The sequence below is a fragment of the Mytilus trossulus genome, chromosome 1, assembly GCF_036588685.1.
Source record: "Mytilus trossulus isolate FHL-02 chromosome 1, PNRI_Mtr1.1.1.hap1, whole genome shotgun sequence".
Classification (NCBI taxonomy): domain Eukaryota; kingdom Metazoa; phylum Mollusca; class Bivalvia; order Mytilida; family Mytilidae; genus Mytilus; species Mytilus trossulus.
The window spans coordinates 38,896,603-38,916,523 of record NC_086373.1 but is presented as its reverse complement, the minus strand read 5'-3'; the positions used below and the strand labels follow the sequence as shown (position 1 = coordinate 38,916,523).

Here is a 19,921-nt window from a genome sequence, read left to right as displayed (position 1 = left end):
GAGATTTTTGGTATGTTTTTATGAAACAGCAACCCAACGATATCCTTTATTTTCAGTTTAGATGAAGTATACGTTTTTAAACAAAATGAACGATCACCTGCACTATTTTTTTTTCTAGGATAAATGGTACGTTTTCAAGAAAGACAACCCCAAACAAGTGTCCTGACTAGTAATTGACACATGCAAATATTCACCATAACTACATTGTGTTATTTGTTTATCGATTAATGAAAAAAGTGATAAATAATACAAAGGGCCCAGTTTGAGCAAAGAAGGAAATTGATTTGTGATGTGATTTTACTAGAAATGTCGTTTACCCTTTTTTATTGTAGCATAATTATATCCATGAACAGAAGGCAGAATGATACTATTGCACCTATCATTCATTCCTCAAATTCGAAGGGGTGATAGTGGTTTTAGAGCGTAACCTTATTTGGTACAAATTCACAAGGGTGACTTACTTGACCTAAAATTATTAAGCAGACTATCCTTGTATGGTTTTCTAACTTATATGCTGCACACCATTTACTGGTGGTGAATACTTACGCCAAGTTTCATTACTCAACTACTTTTATTTATTGTTATTTGGATGGAGAGTTTTCTCATTGGCACTTACACCACATCTTCCTATATATGTTTCAAGTAAGAAACTATATGTGTAAAGAAGACACTTTTTAACCATCTCAATGAACGGGTTTCTTCCTTGTACGCAACACGCTTGCCGAATAATTATGCTTCTTTATAATGAATGTTAGCCTCTTCTTTTGTCTATTTCTTCAAATAGAATGTCAAAACGACTGGCACATTCTCTTTTTTTTTTATTTTGACGACCTTCACTTGCTTTTTCATTTCAAATAACAATATTCAAGAAAATGTGTGTGTGTGTGGAAAAACGACCTTTTTGTACAATTCCCACTGAAAATTTTAAAATATGAACACGTACTCCCAATAACTTAATGAGTTTGCTTTAGTACAGATTATCATGGGCTTAAGGTGCAGGTGCTAATGGTACGAGACGAAATGTAACAAATATAAAATTTCATACTAAAAAAATAGATATTCTATTTGCTATGACAAAGATATAAAATCTAAAGATAAACGAAGTCAGTCTAAGGATTAAAATCAGTGTAAGAAGATAAAGATGAAAAACATTGTAAATTCACATGTCAACACAAATCTGACCGGAGTTTAATACCGGATTAGTGGACGTGTCAGGAGGTCAAATGGTATGTCAAATAGCTTTAGTTACACATTGAAAATTTCAAATGATGTCCAGTCATGCCTTCCAATGTGAAAAAAATATTAAATTTGTGAGAATAATATTTTTAAAACTTATAAGTGAAACCCGGGGAGCAGTTGTGAGAAACAGTTATAAACTTGAATATGTCTGATCAGAGCTTTACATCTTAAAATTCTGGATTAAGCTTGTCCGTTTTTTTTGCATTTTTTTCTATTCAGAGCATTGATCAAGCAGTGAGATACCAAATTTATAACTAGAATCGATAAAGAAGAATTACAAATAATAACAAAACTAATACTTGATATTTAAAAAAAGAAGATATTATTTTCATTAAAGCTATATACATGTACTCATGCGTTAATATAGGTCATATATACACACACTGTAATAAACTGAATTGTTCAATAATTATAGACCAATCATAGATAAATATGATTCATTCTTGAATGTTATTTTAAATAACCTGTGTCTACTATGCACATTGGTCAAACATTTAAATGAAGCCATTTTCATTCGTTTTACTTCCTTTAAAGAGAAGCCTTGCCTGCAGAGTGTGAATTCATTAATAGTGATCGCTACCCTGACAACTCTTGGTTAGTGACACTTGGCTCTAATCTTAATCGACTAGGATTGCCAGTTTCCCGACCAAATGTCGGTGGTCCTTGCTGGGTATTTCGACTTCCTCCGCAAATAAAAATTGACCTCCATGCTTAAGCAAAGTATGCTGAAGAAATGAAACAAGCAAGCCTACTCAACAAATGTATGAGGAACATCATTTGAAATCGCCATTACGAATCGGGTCACCAATGCCATGTGATCTTCCCTCACGAAAAATACGTTTAACGATCATACTTTTGTGTAGATTTTTACGATCCCACGAAAGTTCTCTGATTAGAAAAATTAAAAACAGTACATCAAATTTCTTTATTGTGACATGTATGACTGAGACTAAATTTGCATTTAGATAGTACGTGGTGTGCGCGTACGGGCAAGTTATTAATCCACTGTGATATATTCCAAATGGATATTCGGGTTTAGGCATCGATTGCTGTCAGTTTTCATTTATTCTCATGCACATTTGACAAATCTATATATTTCACTTCGTCCTCGTGTAACTTACTTGGCGTAGTGTCAGATTCTTTGAAATTTTCAACACAATGACGTTTTCATGGCGCAATACTATTTCTGATTAGGGTTTTGATTGTGGTCTTCTTTTTTCATTTGAGGTAACTGCAGTACTAAGGATAAACAATACTAACAAAGACGTACATCACAAAAAGAAAATACTTAATGAATTCAATGGATGATTTGAAGATAACATACCGGGATGAATTGTATACATGTTAAGGATAGTTGATATTATAATGCGTTTTTGTTTTTGCGTTTTATTTTATTTAAATATCATCATTAAGTGCAATAAAGAAGTGTTTTTGTAACAATGATAAAAGGGATGAACCAGACTTTTCCGCATTACCTAACAACCTCATTCATAAATTTGTAAGTCTAGTGCATCATTTCATTTTCTACAAATGAACATAGTTTTTACATGATATTTTAAAAAGGCAAAATCGTAAAAATATGGATAGATAGGAATTAAATGTCCTTTTTACTTTTGACAGTGAAAGTGTGTCTAATTCTCAATTGACATGCATAATTATGTAAGATCGCAAATGCTCCTTTTCGTTTCCAGTTCTGTTTCAGTCATTCCAATTTCGACTTATTGCTTTTCCCCCTTTTAACTGCTAGTAGTCTACTAGCAGTTAAAAGGGGGAAAAGCAATAAGTAGTGTTTTTACAGTTAACTGCTAGTAGTCTGTTGTTATTTATGAATTATTGTCATTTTGTTTATTTTCTTTTGTTACATCTTCTGACATCAGACTCGGACTTCTCTTGAAATAAATTTTATTTGCGTATTGTTATGCATTTACTTTTCTACATTCGCTAGAGGTACAGGGGGAGGGTTGAGATTTCATAAACATGTTTTACCACGCCGCCTTTTTGTGCCTGTCCCAAGTCAGGAGCCTGTGGCCTTTGTTAGGCTTGTATTATTTTTAATTTTAGATTCTAGTGTATAATTTGGAGTTAAGTATGGCTTTCATCATCACTGAACTAGTATATATATTTGTTTAGGGGGCAGCTGCAGGACGCCTCCCAGTGCGGGAATTTCTTGCTGCATTTTAGTCCTATAATTGGTGACCTTCTGCTGTTGTCTGTTCTATGGTCGGGTTTGTTGTCTCTTTGACACATTCCCCATTTCCATTCTCACTTTTATTTTGAATTTCCTCTTTACGCTTGGTTTCAGTCATTATCATCAGCATGAATATTCGCATAATTCGAATGTTACATAATTTGAACAAAACAACTACTTCAGGAGTAAAAAAGTATGGGAATCAAAATCGTACAAGGAATTGAAATGTAAATTCCTGAATCATAAATAAAAGTTGCGTAATAAAATTCCACTTCGTTTCTGATGATACCACCAAAAGACTTCGCATTCATAGAATCAATTTATTGTGTAGCAGACGTAAATTATGACAGGCGCGTGCTCTCTATCATAAGTAAAAAAAATGAATACATTACAATATGTTTAAACTTCTACATTTTATATAATAACTGCTATTCATCTTTCAATTGAGATTACTTATGTTACAGCAATTTTTCGTGCATCAATCTGTTATACTTAATGGGGGTCCAATAGGTGAATACAAATTAATAAATTACAATTAAGTTTAAATCCGAACTTAACGTACCCATACAAAATATTATAAAGAAATCTAGCCAAAAGAGCTGTGTCATCGTTTTAATTTGGAATCTGAAAACGTAGCATTTTTATCAGTATCTTTCAGCCACCTTTCATGGTTTTTTTTCTTTCTTTTTATAAACACTTTGATATTCATATCACGTGCAGCTCATCACTTTCAACAGAGGAAACGTATCAAGGGACTTAACCATCTTAAAGAAGTAAATAATACATAGAAGTGTTAAATAATGACGGCATTCTCACTAACAATAATCACTATATCTAGATAAATAAACACCAGGAATCTATGCAGTTGTGATTTGGCAAAATACATATAAACATCAATTTCTAACTGTTATATGAAACAATAAACAAATCGTAAAGTAATAACATCAGAATTACTTCCCGTGATAAAATAGCAAGTGCTCAGTACTGTGGCTGTCTGTCAAAGTTAACTTAAATGAAGTGAAGGGAAAAAACATAGTCTTTTCTTATATTGTGCTGTATTGTTCCAGGTTATGAGTGATTATGTAAAACCTTACCACATTCTGTATGTGCCTGTCCCAAGTCCGAAGCCTGTAGTTCAGTCTGTCATTCTGACATATTTGTTTTTTTGCAAATTGTTTTGTTTTAAATTTTTCATTGTTGAAGGCCGTGTTGTTGATTATTATGGCTTACATCTACTTGATTTAAACTTTGGTTGATATTTGTCTCAGTGGCAATCATACCACATCTCCTAGTTTTTATGTATACTTCATCTACCCCCTCAATATAATATACAGTATATATAACTGTTAAACAAGTGAGAGGTTTAGCTAGCTATAAAACCAGGTTAAATCCACCATTTTCTACATAAGAAAAAGACTGTACAAAGTCAGGAACATGAAAGTTGTTAACCATTCATTTGATGTATTTGAGCTTTTCATTTTGCCATTTGGTATAAGGGGTTTTCCTTTTTGAATTTTCCTCGGAGTTCGTATTTTTTGTAATTTTACTTTTTTTTTTAATCAGAGACGAAAAACATAACAAAGACAATAAAAGAATATTTAACATATATACATGTATCTTTTTGTGAAACTATAGACACGGGATCACGTTTTGCTGGATGTACATTATTTTTAGATTGCTTTCAGTAAGTGCAGAAAGGCATTATTTAGAATTGTTTTTACACGAATTCGCGTTTTGCCGAGTGTTATAGCGAATCGAATTAATGAACAACACGTTTTTAAACATTTTTCCTTGTATCAAGATATTAGTTGAAGGTTAAACCCTAGTTGTGTGACTGAACCAGCCACATATCTTGTCGTTTGTTCTAATCATTGGGTAAATGTTTCTGTCAGATCTTTGGGTTCTGTTTATATAAAAAAAGAAGATGTGGTATGATTGCCAATGAGACAACTGTCCACAAGAGACCAGAATGACACAAAAAATTAACTATAGGTTTCTATATTTATAGAAATATAGACAGTGTATAAATTGCAAACTATCAGCATACACCTTCAAAATGTATTCTTTTTTATGCCTAGGCTAAAAAAGCATGTTTATGAAGCCTTCAGAAATAAAAGAAAAATACGATTTACAGGATATTTGTTTAAAATATTTCTTGTAAAGTGTTTTTCTTTTAGAAAGGCTTCTTAAACATGCTTACTGTTTATATTTGTATAAAAATGTTTATATTTGGTCTGTACTATAGGCCTGCTGTCTCATTTTGCAAGCAAAGAAAAAATAGAACAAATCTAATTCAAGGAGCACACATGCAGTAAAGAAAAAAGGATTTATAAATCATTGACTGACACACAAAAAAAATATTTTCCGTTCGTTTTGAATTTATACCACTAAATTTGAGAACGGCCAGAATGTAATCTTTCGCTTGAGTTTGTACGACTTAACACACACATTTTGATTTTGATTTTTTTTATTCGAGATTTTCATTTAGATTTGCCCACATACAAGTACTAGAACAAGTAAATCTTCGTTCAGAGAATATTCCATGTAAAAATAGTAGTTCCAAAATTGTATGTAGTCATTACTCTTAACCTGAACGACCTGTTTGTATGTGATTTCATCTTCAGGTGTTTAAGAAATGTTTTAAGACATCTTCTGTTTCTCTGATTGTTTTGTTTTATCTTAAGATGTGATGAATTACAACAAATATTTGTCTTATTATCAAATATTGTATGATTAGTTGTGGTAATATGCGTTGAGTCTCCCACTATGCTATGAAATTGATCACGATAAATTATCTGCCTTCAAAGTCAAGTAATTATTCGTTTATTTATTACATTGTTCATTAACAAGCTATAAGTGGTTTTTCTTTTTTTTTTTAAATTTGCTTCAATGAAATTTCACTTTTTGACTTCACTTTTCGTATTACTGCTACATAGTATTGATAAAAAGAAAATCTTAACATATAGCCCTTTTAGATTTTTTTTCATAAAGGGACCAAAATATTAACAAAACAAAGTTATTCATGCTGGCTGAAGTTGCTATGTGTTTGAATTTAATTGATGATAATGAGGGGGTATATGTTTATAAAACATAAGCCCAACTCGGAATAAACTAAAACGATTAAAGACGGTATTTAGACAACCACCCCCAGAGATATTCAAATGAAAATACATCCTTATCAAGTGTTTCTGTCCTAGTAAACCATTATAATAACTTAACATACTAAAATTGAGAATGGAAACGGGAAATGTATCAAAGGAACAAAAATCCGACAAAATAATAGAAAACAGCCAAACAGGTCTTCAACACAGCAAGAAAATCCCGCATCCGGACGCAGGCTTCAGCTTGTCTTTTAACAAAAATGTGTACTATTATACATGGACGTTACACTAAACCATGAAATATATAAACGAACCAAAATTGTAAAAATATATCAGACTGAAAAAGGCAAGAGGTTGGCCGGGACAGGAGCAAAAATGCGGCAGTGTTATAAACATGTTTTGCGAGATCTCAACCCTATCTCTATATATACCTATAGCCATTGACGGTGACACAGTATAACTCAGTTTAAAAGAAGTCCGAGTCCGTTGTTATATAAGGTAACAGAAGAAACTTTAAAAATACTACATTTTCAAAAAGACTGTTTAATATTAAATGAATTAATATCCCAAAAATTCTGTGGAATAAGTATACACGATAGGCATTATTTAATATCATTTATATGTTGAAATATGTATTATATGAAATACCCTTGCAAGGTGTATTTTTGTAATCAATTTGAAACATTTCAATTTATGCACCCGTATTTAGAATAGCGAGCTAGTATAGTAATTATGCTCACGCATATATATATAACAGTACAGCATATGATATTTAATAAACCAAGAGTGACCGTTGTTCTATTTCTATAGAACGCTTTATATTTCAGATAAATGATAAATGATTTAATGTATTGTGCATATATTGTAAAAGAGCGACATGTCATTATTAATTGCAACAATTAAATGTAAATTTTGAGCAGAAGCAGTGACCTATGATATTTTTCTAAATCATCAATTCATAAATCTATTTTACTTCTGTCAATGAAATATCAGTTATAAGGAAACAAACACGTTTTGATATTCTTCTTTTTATGTCGGAGAAGATTGATCGAGTAAAAATTGAATTGCATAATTCATTTTTAAGTTTTTTGAAAATTGAAATTAAAGAAACCCGAACACTAAACATTTATTTGAAAAAAAAACATCAGTAAGGTTAAATTTTATGTTCAGTGAGATGGTTTTTCTGTATTAAAATTCACGATCGAATTTATTTTGCTTTCTGTCTGCTTTTTGAAATATTTGATTTAATGGATTTGCATTTTAAGTTAAAGTACTCTTTTTTCTTTTTTATTTATCAAAAGAGACGCAGACAATCATAATTCAAGATTATAGACTTAGGCTTGATAGACCGAATACGGAATTTGTACGTGGTTAAACAGTCAATATTTGTAAGGTATTACTTAACCAGAGTAAATTGATGCTTAAATAGTTTAATAGCGTCTGAAATTTTGTGTGAAGACAATTTTATTTCTGTATCACTAGCTGGAGACACCGAACTGTATTTGTATACCTCTTAAACGAGGAGTCTTCTTTTAAGTCGCCTGTAGTTCTTATTTAATTGTCGGTGTAAAATTGCCGTTAAAAGAATATAAAATAACATTACTTGACAAGATTTTATGTCCCAATAAAAAAGAAATAAGTTTGATAAGTAAATGGTTTTAACCGACTCCCCCTACAGAGCAATAAAGAAATTTACAGTGTTATAAGTTATATTACGTTATAACTGTGAATATATTTCATTGACGAGCTGAAGGAAGGATATAATAAGAATTATAATATTTTGACTTAGAAAACTAGAAAACTGTAACGATAGATTTAAAATTTATCATGTTTATACCTCTGCTCTTAAATTTGTATATTATGGGTATGTTTTGCTCAAATTGCGATGGAATATCACAACACTTTTCTCGTTTTATGAATATGAGTTGCAACAGGGCACTAGGTTCTAAACATTCATGAAAGTATTGTTGAAATTCTGAAAATAGTTTTTTAAGTAGAATTAGCTGATAAAATGTACGGACCAACAAACAAACACATGTATCACTCTATATATACATCAGTTTCAAAGATTTTGAGTTTTCCGAAATATAACGTTTTTTTATTTACACATTTATTATGATTAAGGCTAAAACATACGTGTGTTTATGGTTTTTCACTGTTTCTAATGTAAATTAATAACTAAATGCCTCCTAAAACTTCAATTGACATCCCGGAAAAAAGAAGAAAACTGATGGGATAATGTTATTATAAGACTAGTTAGTACCTTGGGCGAGTTTCTCGTCACGAACACAAATAAAAAAAACCTTAAACATGACAAGAAGCAGGTCCAACTGTGACACAATACAAAAATGGCATCAACCAAGTATGCCAGAAAAACATGAAGAGAGGGGATGCATGTTAGCGGTAATGGGGCAGTGGTTAAACAGTCAAACGATGAAACAAACACCAAGAATCACTTGCAATGGTCCTAACTAATCAGAACGGCTATTTAGGACAATTTGCCCATTAAGACAATAAATCTGTCTAGTTTTATTGATAATTTGTATATACGTATAGTAATGTACAGTTACACCCTACAACATCAACGGAAAATACGCAGCTTAATCGTTAATTATCCTTAGATGATATTAGCAATATTAAATAAATAAGAAACATATTGAATTTCGAACACCTCGGAAATTCTGTAATGTAATCTGATCAAAACTTCATCAACGTAACAGTCAAACTGAAGCAATTATCAGCGTGGAATTGTGAGTAAGAAGTTAGGTCTATATCGATTTCAAGCCAAACCTTGCTTAGGGCTGAAGATAAATATTACTTCATTGTAAAAATTAGATCCTCAAATTTTAACTATACGTGACAGATTTGTTTTCACGTATACAAGTTAAAAGCCGTATCTTATTTGGGTTAGAATAAAAGATTTTTGATTAAATCGCGACCTTTTTCGTTTGAAATTCAATAAATAATAAAAACGACAATTTTCTCTTTTAGTGAAATCTGATGTTGCTAACTATTATTGACAATTTTGACAATGGGGACGTACTTGTGTGTGTCCGTCGTAAATAGTCCAAACTGATAACATTCTGTTTTGAAAAGATCCCGAGATAGAGGAATTGTTCCGGTTGGGAGCCTTCATTGTTTTTCCGTACTTGCATCGCCAGATTTTAAAGTGTTTCAAGTGTCTCCTTATTTATAGATATGCGATGTTGATCCATAAATTTTAAACAGGACAATATTCAATTAGTATTGACACTCAGAATTGAAATAAATGGCTTTACAGTTCACTAACGGTTAGTGGGAGTTATTTCAAGTGTTTTTGTGAATGATAATTTTTCTAATGGTTTTTAGATGAAAGAAAAAGATACGAAAAATAACGATCTGCGAACATAGTTTTATGTCTTAAAAGTAATTTAATACATTTATAATGTTTTAACAGTGCAAAATAGACATTACAAAGATTTTTCTGTAAAAAAATCCTCAATGATGTTTCGAAGTTTAAAACCATACATATTGAATTTTTTAAATCCTGAAATCTTATTTAGCATCAGATTATTTAGCAGACTACTGATTTTCTCTTTTCTCTGCTTTTAATGCCAGCGTGATATTTTCAAATGTTCTTACTTTATATTTCAACATATGCCTGCCTTTTTAATATAAAAGTCTACATATTCATTTTATATTAGACAGTCACAATGTAATTAAATATACGTTAAATATTTCTATCAAAATTAATTAAATTGTGTCTGAAGGAAAGCGATTAAGAAAATACTTAAATATACCATGAAATTCTACAGATAGGGTGTGGACATTTTTAATTACTTAAATTACATGCTTTTTAAAGCAGTTGTGGTTTTATGAAACAAAACAGATGCACGATTCACTATTTACAGATCCTTAGAATAAAAGTTTGGGTAAGCTTTTATAATCTGAGTTTATAATAAAGTTATTAGATTAATAAAATTGAGAATGAAAATGGGGAATCTGTCAAAGAGACAACAACCCGACCATAGAGCAGACAGCAGCAGAAGGTCACCAACAGGTCTTCAATGCAGCGAGAAATTCCCGCACCAGGAGGCGTCATTCAGCGTCCTTCCTTTAAGCATAATCGAACCAATTTTTCAATTGATGAAGATCATGCTAGAATATATAATGGAAACATGGAATGTGTCAAAGAGACAACAACCCAACCAAGAGAAGAACACAGCCAAAGGCCACCAATGGGTCTGTAAAGCTGCGAGAAGATCTCGCACCAAGAGGAGGATTCGGCAAACCCCTTAAATATAATTGTTACATACCGTATCATGACCAGCTTCCCATGTTAAATTAACAGTATCGACTTTTGAAGGAATAACAAATTTGTCAAATTCGGGATGTTGTAAGTACGGCACTACCTTTCCATCACTAATAATATATATTTCCATATCTATTCCTGAAAAGAAAATATTTTGTGTATTACTTATTGATGTTTATTTCAAAAAATAATTAAACTGTATGAACTATATTACATAAATTCGGAGAGTAAAAGTAAAGAAGAACAAAGTTAATCTCTTAGATATATGATGGAACCGTTGCACGTGCTTCATTTACCACTGATCAAACAGACGATAAAAAATAATTGAAATATTCTACGGCTTTTAGAATGCAGGAGATCGGTTCTGTTTTAGAAACAGTATACATCACTCAAATTGTTAAACGCTACTTTGTACAAATGGTAATTCTTAACTGGAGGACATCAATACCACTTCATTCAAAGAGAGTAAGGTAGATTTACGTTCTACATTAAACAGCATGGAGAGACTGTTCAAATAAATTTTGCAATGATGTGTATGCAAAATGTAAAATATGAGGTGAGAATTATAAACAAGAAGGAAACATCTGAATATGATTGCTTAAGCAGAGACCTGATGATTAAAGAAAATCGTACTATCTCTACAGAACTTGGATCTGTAAAATGTATGCTTTATGAGATATTTTCAATTATATTTAATACCTAGCATTAGGCGTACAAGATGATGGTTAAGATATCTACATACCGATAATGTTGTTCACTTGTTTCTCATCAATCCAAAGCGAAAGCCTACTACGGGATCCACATATCGTCCAGAATACATGAATCGTAAAGAACACTAGAGTTCTGTATAGCATGGCAAAGAACAATAGCCGCACGAAGGCTTCAAATTGTTAATAACATCATTCCTGACCCAGCACGATTTATCTCACAAATGATTAAATAATTGTTCTTTCCATTGAGAATGATAGGTATAAAAAATAAAAATAAATCGGAATAGTTCCATGAGTTCACATTGCTAAAAATACGGTATCTACACACGTTAATAGTTGTCTATGTTTTGTCCATGTTGTCAAACAATAGGAATAAGTATAACTATGTGCCAATGTTTCGGTCATCTGAAGGAATGTCGACGCTGTGACAGACTTTCATCTCCTATATGATTATAGAGATAGAAGTCGGTAGATACTATAACTATCGTTTACAAAATTATTGACTGAATATCGTAGAAAGCTCATTTCAACTTTTTCTTTACAGACTTGTCAATCTTTTGTATTAAGTATACTGGAGTTAATTAGTATATCCAAATATTTTCATTCTTTTCTTCCTTCCAAAGCCATTCATTATCCAATAAGAAAAACGTTGACCCGAGCTCCTCCTTTTCTACGGGTTTAAATAGAATTATATGGTATTCAATCTCAGCAAACTGTGTTTATCCCATCTCCTTTAATTATTTTGTTGAATATCTATACATTCCACGTGTCTCAACTGTAAAAACGTGGTTTTGCTACCAACAAATTTGAATTTATGGCAGAGCGCTTAAGTACCTGCTTCGCTTTTATTTTACCGATTCATATCACATACGCATGAATAGGGGTCAAGTTTATTTGTTATTGTAAGCACGTATGAAATTTCTTCTTAAAACTATTGACTTTTTCAAAGATAAATATTAACATCAGTGTTCAAACGTTATTGTGTACACAAACCATTTCATGCTAGAGAGGTGTGTCGAGAGAGTTCCGAAAGAACACGTGCAGATCTCAGAAGGCGGAGCAATATGGAAAAAAGTAGTTACGTTAATTTCTTCAAATTGAAGTAACCGAAAACAATTAATTTTATGCTTGGTATTACGTCTCTATGATAAAATAAAATTTATTTCGTCATAATGAAGTATTGCGGAGTAAATCAAAAGGAGATATTTGAAGTAGGTGTCATTACTATTGATAAAGGCGAATTTCTATCAAAAAGCACGTACAATTGTATAATTTAGATTGACTCAGACAAAAACGAAAGGGGCGTTTCTTGAAAAACTCAAAACAAATGTGAAACTTTCGTTATATAATCAAATCATAAGGTCCATAAATACCAAGAAAATTGAAAATCTCTCAGAACATTAATAACGGTGTTGCCGTCTTAATACAAACTGTCGTAAAGAAGAATGAATTATGTTATTAGCAGGCTGTTCATGTATAAAGTGGTGAATACGTAAAATTTCTTGGCTTGGGTAAACGTTAAATTCACTTTCATGAAGCTTTACTCGCGTTTTATACCTTTTTCATTATTTTATACTTAAAAGAACATTGAATCATAAACTTTACGGCTTTGCCCTACATGTGTACTCTTAAAAAGTAAGATGAACCCGAATTAATTTTTATTGCAAAATGAACACACTTCTAATAAGATAGTAATCTCACGAGTTATAATAACAAGGTGAACCAATTTAAACAGATATTTATATTGTCCGTTAAATACCAAAGGCAATACATCATACAATAACTGGATCTTAAGTTACGAAAATACCAAACACATACATGCACTAGCTTTTATGTAACAAAAGCCAAATTTCTCTACTATTATTAATAATATAAGTAGAATGTTTAAAATGCATACGATAAATACACACCGAACTATGAGATGTAGTGTATTAATAAGATTAGTTATTTTTGTGATATGCATTGTAGAGAAAAGAATTAAAGGGGCACCTACGAAGATGACAATGATTGGGGGCTTTTTAAAGTCCAGTGGCAAATTTTAAAAGTACACATTCAGGACGGGATTATGTTAACGTGATTATACGGTGATATGAATCTAAACCATGCCTTTTAGGAGTCTGTCACTCCGAGCCGCATTTTAACGTGCTAGCAATTTGATAATTATATAATATTGATATACTTAAAAATCTTTAAAAAAACAACTATCAAAAGTTCCAACATGCAGGAAAATAGTTAATCTTCTGGGATTTTTTTAAATTTATTTTTAATAATACTACTGCTGCTCCGATACTACATTAATAAATATAATAATTTTAATAATATATCAGTATGTTTTTTTAGTTTAAGCATCATGCAATGCTTGGTTGATTGATTGTTGGTTTCTAGTTTCCAGTGGCCAATATTTAATGCATATTCAGGACGAAATAAGCAACGATGATCAATTGTCAGAAATATACGAATTGTCAGGTGGTGTCAGCAGCCGGAGATGTGACACAGACTTTATGCGTAACCATTTCCATATCAGGTAAACCATTTTAATATTAACGAGATTGGTAAAATAATGCACTGCAATTTCATAAACTATGAAAAAGGGAATTGTAACAGTTTTTAACATTATGTTATTGATGCGACTACGGGTATGATAGTATATGACACACACGTTTAACATAGACCCATATCCTGTTTACAACAGACACTGATAACATTCGGAGTACCAAGCTTATTTCTGGTGTATGATTTGGTATAAGTCAATCTTTTGTGAATATTAGTGTAAACTGGTTTTTTTTTTGTATTTCGACTTTAAATCCTCAGTCGTAATGTTTTTAATATTTAGGCCATTTTGGTTTTAATGGTTATATGAAGTGCTAAAACTACTGGTCTATCGATTTACAGTTATTGTCGTTTCGTAACGATAATCTGGGTACCTATGCTCTTCTATGCTAAATTATCATGTACAGCAATTTATCACTTGTAAATGTAGCGTTGGGTGTGTGGGATGTACATTTAAAAAACAAATAACAACCCGGCCATAGAGTGGGAATGTTAATTCCGAGACCCGATTTGGGAGTACTCAACATCTTTTTAAAGATTCCGTAGATGGTCTGTTGCAAGATAATATATCACTATCCCAGAAGCATAGCCTCTTTTTTTCAGTGGCAGTACAAATTGCCTTCACTTCTGCGTAATGGCCTCCCTTTGAATAACTATCTAATTGAGTGTAGACTGTTCATAAAGCTTTTTACACTTGACGTGCAACAAACTATTATTAAGTTGGCTGATTATTTTTGTATTTGGCAAACTTGATGAATGTTACTCTAGCACACCTAAATTTGGTACCGGTATTTCTTGCACCTTTTCGAGTTCGAATATAAGAGAGTCCGTCTTTTTGGTATGCTACTCTATGTCAATGGAGTCCGCCTTTGTTATATGTGTTCGAATGATAAGGCTGAACTATTATATTTGTTATAAAATTATAAAAAATAAGTACATGTAATCTAGATACCTAAAAAAAATATGTTTACGTGTTAAACAAACACAAAAACAGAGCTGTACATAAAACCTAGATATTTGCTGAAACTGTGAAACTATAAACGTAAAACTATCCACTTATATCGAGAAAAGTTAAAGTACACAATAGTTCATCGATCAAAGAGTATAAAAATTATCCGGAAATATCAGTTTCAGAATACAAGTTTACTCTCAAAACACACATCGGAAAACGAAAACAACAAAGCAATCAAACAAACAAAAAAGTCTCTTGTGGAGAGCTGTCTCATTGGTAGTCAGACCACATCTAATTATTTTCATATATGTAATATTACAATTATAAAACGATATTAGACAAAAACAATATAAAATTAATCAGACAGAATCATTTGAAAGTCAGCAGTTAGCACGATGATAAATGCAATGAATGTTTCCTAATATACAGAAAATATAATATAAATTGGCAAAATCAGAGGATGGTGCTTAACAAGTCTGCAATTTTAAATGTCATATTCCAAGTAAGTTTGAGAGATATAAATTATAACTAAATGTCGATTGTATGATATAATGTTTAAGGTTATTACATAAATTTTGCGATCCCTGACATTTCTTTTCTGTACATAACTTTTAACTGCAATGGATAAGTATTTTGATCAAACTGTTGCATAATGCTGTTGCTTTCTTTAAGACATTAATCACTCAAGCACTATATTTACATAATAGACGGTTCCATATCCGTATTTTAAAGTCCCATAACACTTACTTTATTGTAAAACTGTATACTTTATTTTGGTTTGAACATCATCTCTTTAAAAGAAACAAACCTAGACTAAACATTTAGTTTAATAACCTCTTTACTTCAATCCAATGTAGATGTCACGAGCAAGGATTTGATTTTAAAATATAAGTAGAAAAACATCTATGTCAAAATATTACATACCTAGTTTAATTGTATTTATATCTTCTTTAAACAAGATGGATGTTATTTTATGTGTATGCACTTTTAACAGAAGAATTCATGAATATTGCGTTGGCATTGCCAGGAGTTTGTGGCAGTTGATTTAAGTGGACTGACCTGTATGAAACTTAACTTGTTGTAAAAGTAAGGACTAGGACCAAAGTAAGAATCAAAGTTTACATTCCAGGCCTATTTATATGTTAAAGATTATTGTCAACACACATTTTAATTAGATACGCTCATAGTTGAAGGTATTTCGAAAATGTTCAAAACATTGTCTTGTGTTCTGTAGTATTGTCTCATTAGCAATCATACCACATATTTTTCAAGTTTTGAATTACAAGTGAAACAATAGTATTTATGCAGCAGCAAAATTAATCATTATTTCTTTTTATAAATTTGAATTTTGAATTTTTTATTTGAGTGTGGCTCATCAAAAACGTGTTTCGGTCTTTTTCGTTTGGTTCATTTTCATATGATTATAACATAAACAAACATCGCCAGTAGGTGTTAAAACTCATATTTCAGTGTTTTCAATAATTAGGGACTTGGGTGCTCTCAGCAGATCTTCGGTTGATTCTGTAAAATTTGTACATCTTTTATTGATCACATTCCCCTACATCAAAGAGTAGCTGTAAACCTTTTATTGTCAATTTGATCACACTGCTCTACAGCAATAGTAGTTGTATGCCTGTTACTGATCACACTCCTCTTCAACAAAAGTAGTTGTTCGCCTGTTACTGATCACACTCCTCTTCAACAAAAGTAGTTGTTCGCCTGTTATTGCTCACACTCCTCTACAGCAAGAGTAGTTGTACGCCTGTTATTGCTCACACTCCTCTACAGCAAGAGTAGTTGTACGCCTGTTATTGCTCACACTCCTCTACAGCAAGAGTAGTTGTACGTCTGTTACTGATCACACTCCTCTACAGCAAGAGTAGTTGTACGTCTGTTATTGCTCACACTCCTCTACAGCAAGAGTAGTTGTACGCCTGTTATTGCTCACACTCCTCTACAGCAAGAGTAGTTGTACGCCTGTTATTGCTCACACTCCTCTACAGCAAGAGTAGTTGTACGCCTGTTATTGCTCACACTCCTCTACAGCAAGATTAGTTGTACGTCTGTTACTGATCACACTCCTCTACAGCAAGAGTAGTTGTACGTCTGTTATTGCTCACACTCCTCTACAGCAAGAGTAGTTGTACGTCTGTTATTGCTCACACTCCTCTACAGCAAGAGTAGTTGTACGCCTGTTATTGCTCACACTCCTCTACAGCAAGAGTAGTTGTACGTCTGTTATTGCTCACACTCCTCTACAGCAAGTGTAGTTGTACGTCTGTTATTGCTCACACTCCTCTACAGCAAGAGTAGTTGTACGTCTGTTATTGCTCACACTCCTCTACAGCAAGAGTAGTTGTACGCCTGTTATTGCTCACACTCCTCTACAGCAAGAGTAGTTGTACGTCTGTTATTGCTCACACTCCTCTACAGCAAGTGTAGTTGTACGTCTGTTATTGCTCACACTCCTCTACAGCAAGAGTAGTTGTACGTCTGTTATTGCTCACACTCCTCTACAGCAAGTGTAGTTGTACGTCTGTTACTGATCACACTCCTCTACAGCAAGTGTAGTTGTACGTCTGTTACTGATCACACTCCTCTACAACAGAGTGTTGTACACCTTTTATTGATCACATTCCCCTACAATAAAAGTAGTTGTACATCTATTATTGATCACACTCCTCTACAGCAAAAGTAGTTGAACACCTATTATTGATCACATTCCCCTACAATAAAAGTAGTTGTACATCCATAATTGATCACACTCCTCTACAACAAAAGTAGTTGTACATCTATTATTAATCACACTCCTCTACAGCAAGAGAAGTTGTAAACCTATTACTGATCACACTCCTCTACAGCAAAAGTAGTTGTACATCTATATTGATCACACTCCTATACAGCAAGAGTAGTTGTAAACCTATTACTGATTACACTCCTCTACAGCAAGAGTAGTTGTACACCTATGATGGATCACACTCCTCTACAGCAAAAGTAGTTGTACATCTATTATTAATCACTCTCCTCTACAACAAATTAGAGTAGTTTTACGCCTACTAAACTGATCACACTCCTCTACAGCAAAAATTGTTGTACACCTATTATTAATCACTCTCCTCTACAACAAATTAGAGTAGTTTTACGCCTACTAATGATCACACCCCTCTACAGCATGAGTAGTTGTACACCTATAATGGATTACACTCTTCTACAACAAAAGTAGTTGTACATCTATTATTAATCACACTCTTCTATAGCAAGAGTAGTTGTACACATCTTATTGATTACACTCTTCTACATCAAAAGTAGTTGTACGCCTATTATTGACCACACTTCTCTACAGCGAGATTAGTTGAACATCTGTCTTGATCAAACTCATCTACAACAAGAGTAGGTGTACACCTATTATTGGTCACACTCCTCTACAGCAAGAGTAGTTGTACATCTATATTGATCACACTCCTCTACAGCAAGAGTAGTTGTACATCTATCTTGATCAAACTCATCTACAACAAGAGTAGTTGTACACCTATTATTGATCACACTACTCTACAGCAAGAGAAGTTGTAAACCTGTTATTTATCACACTCCTCTACAGCAAGAGTAGTTGGTCATTTTTATTGATCACACTCCTCTACAGCAAGAGTAGTTGTACATCTATATTGATCACACTCCTCTACAGCAAGAGTAGTTGTACACCTATTATTGATCACACTTATCTACAGCAAGAGTAGTTGTACGCCTATTATTGATCACACTACTCTACAGCAAGAGAAGTTGTAAACCTGTTATTTATCACACTCCTCTTCAACAAAAGTAGTTGTATACCTATTACTGATCACACTCCTCTACAGCATGAGTAGATTATTGATCACACTCCTCTACAACAAAAGTAGTTGTACATCTATTATTGATCACACTTCTCTACAGCAAGAGTAGTTGTACGCCTATTATTGATCACACTACTCTACAGCAAGAGAAATTGTAAACCTGTTATTGATCACACTCCTCTTCAACAAAAGTAGTTGTATACCTATTACTGATCACACTCCTCTACAGCAAAAGTAGTTGTACATCTATATTGATCACACTCCTATACAGCAAGAGTAGTTGTACATCTATTATTAATCACACTCCTCTACCGCAAGAGTAGTTGTACATCTATTATTGATCACACTCCTCTACAACAAGAGTAGTTGTACGCCTATTATTGATCACACTTCTTCTAAATCAAAAGTAGTTGTACGCCTATTATTGATCACACTCCTCTACAGCAAAAGCAGGTGTACATCTTTTATTAATCACACTCTTCTAAATCAAGAGTATGTGTACACTTATTATTGATCACACTCCTCTACAGCAAGAGTAGTTGTATACTTATTACTGATCACACTCCTCTACAGCAAGACAAGTTGTAAACCTATTATTTATCACACTCCTCTACAACAAAAGTAGTTGTATACCTATTACTGATCGCACTCCTCTACAGCATGAGTAGATTATTGATCACACTCCTCTACTACAAAAGTAGTTGAACATCTATTATTGATCACACTTCTCTACAGCAAGAGTAGTTGTACGCCTATTATTGATCACACTACTCTACAGCAAGAGAAATTGTAAACCTGTTATTGATCACACTCCTCTTCAACAAAAGTAGTTGTATACCTATTACTGATCACACTCCTCTACAGCAAAAGTAGTTGTACATCTATTATTGATCACACTCCTCTACAACAAGAGTAGTTGTACGCCTATTATTGATCACAATTCTTCTAAATCAAAAGTAGTTGTACGCCTATTATTGATCACACTCTTCTACAGCAAAAGTAGGTGTACATCTTTTATTAATCACACTCTTCTAAATCAAGAGTATGTGTACACTTATTA

The 19,921-nt window shown here is 32.6% G+C and overlaps 1 protein-coding gene across 2 annotated transcripts in view; it reads right to left on the bottom strand.

Moving 5' to 3' along the window:
• LOC134723985 (wnt inhibitory factor 1-like) overlaps positions 1-12,533 on the bottom strand; it is a 39,438-nt gene extending 26,905 nt beyond the window's left edge. For both annotated transcript variants that reach the window (XM_063587425.1, XM_063587426.1), the window contains exons 1-2: positions 11,562-12,533; positions 10,824-10,957 (exon numbers count right to left, since the gene is read on the bottom strand). In XM_063587425.1, the coding sequence (XP_063443495.1) occupies positions 10,824-10,957; positions 11,562-11,673 (246 nt within the window). In that variant the 5' untranslated portion in view covers positions 11,674-12,533. The remainder of the gene's footprint in view (positions 1-10,823; positions 10,958-11,561) is intronic.
• Between the last annotated feature and the right edge of the window lie 7,388 nt (positions 12,534-19,921).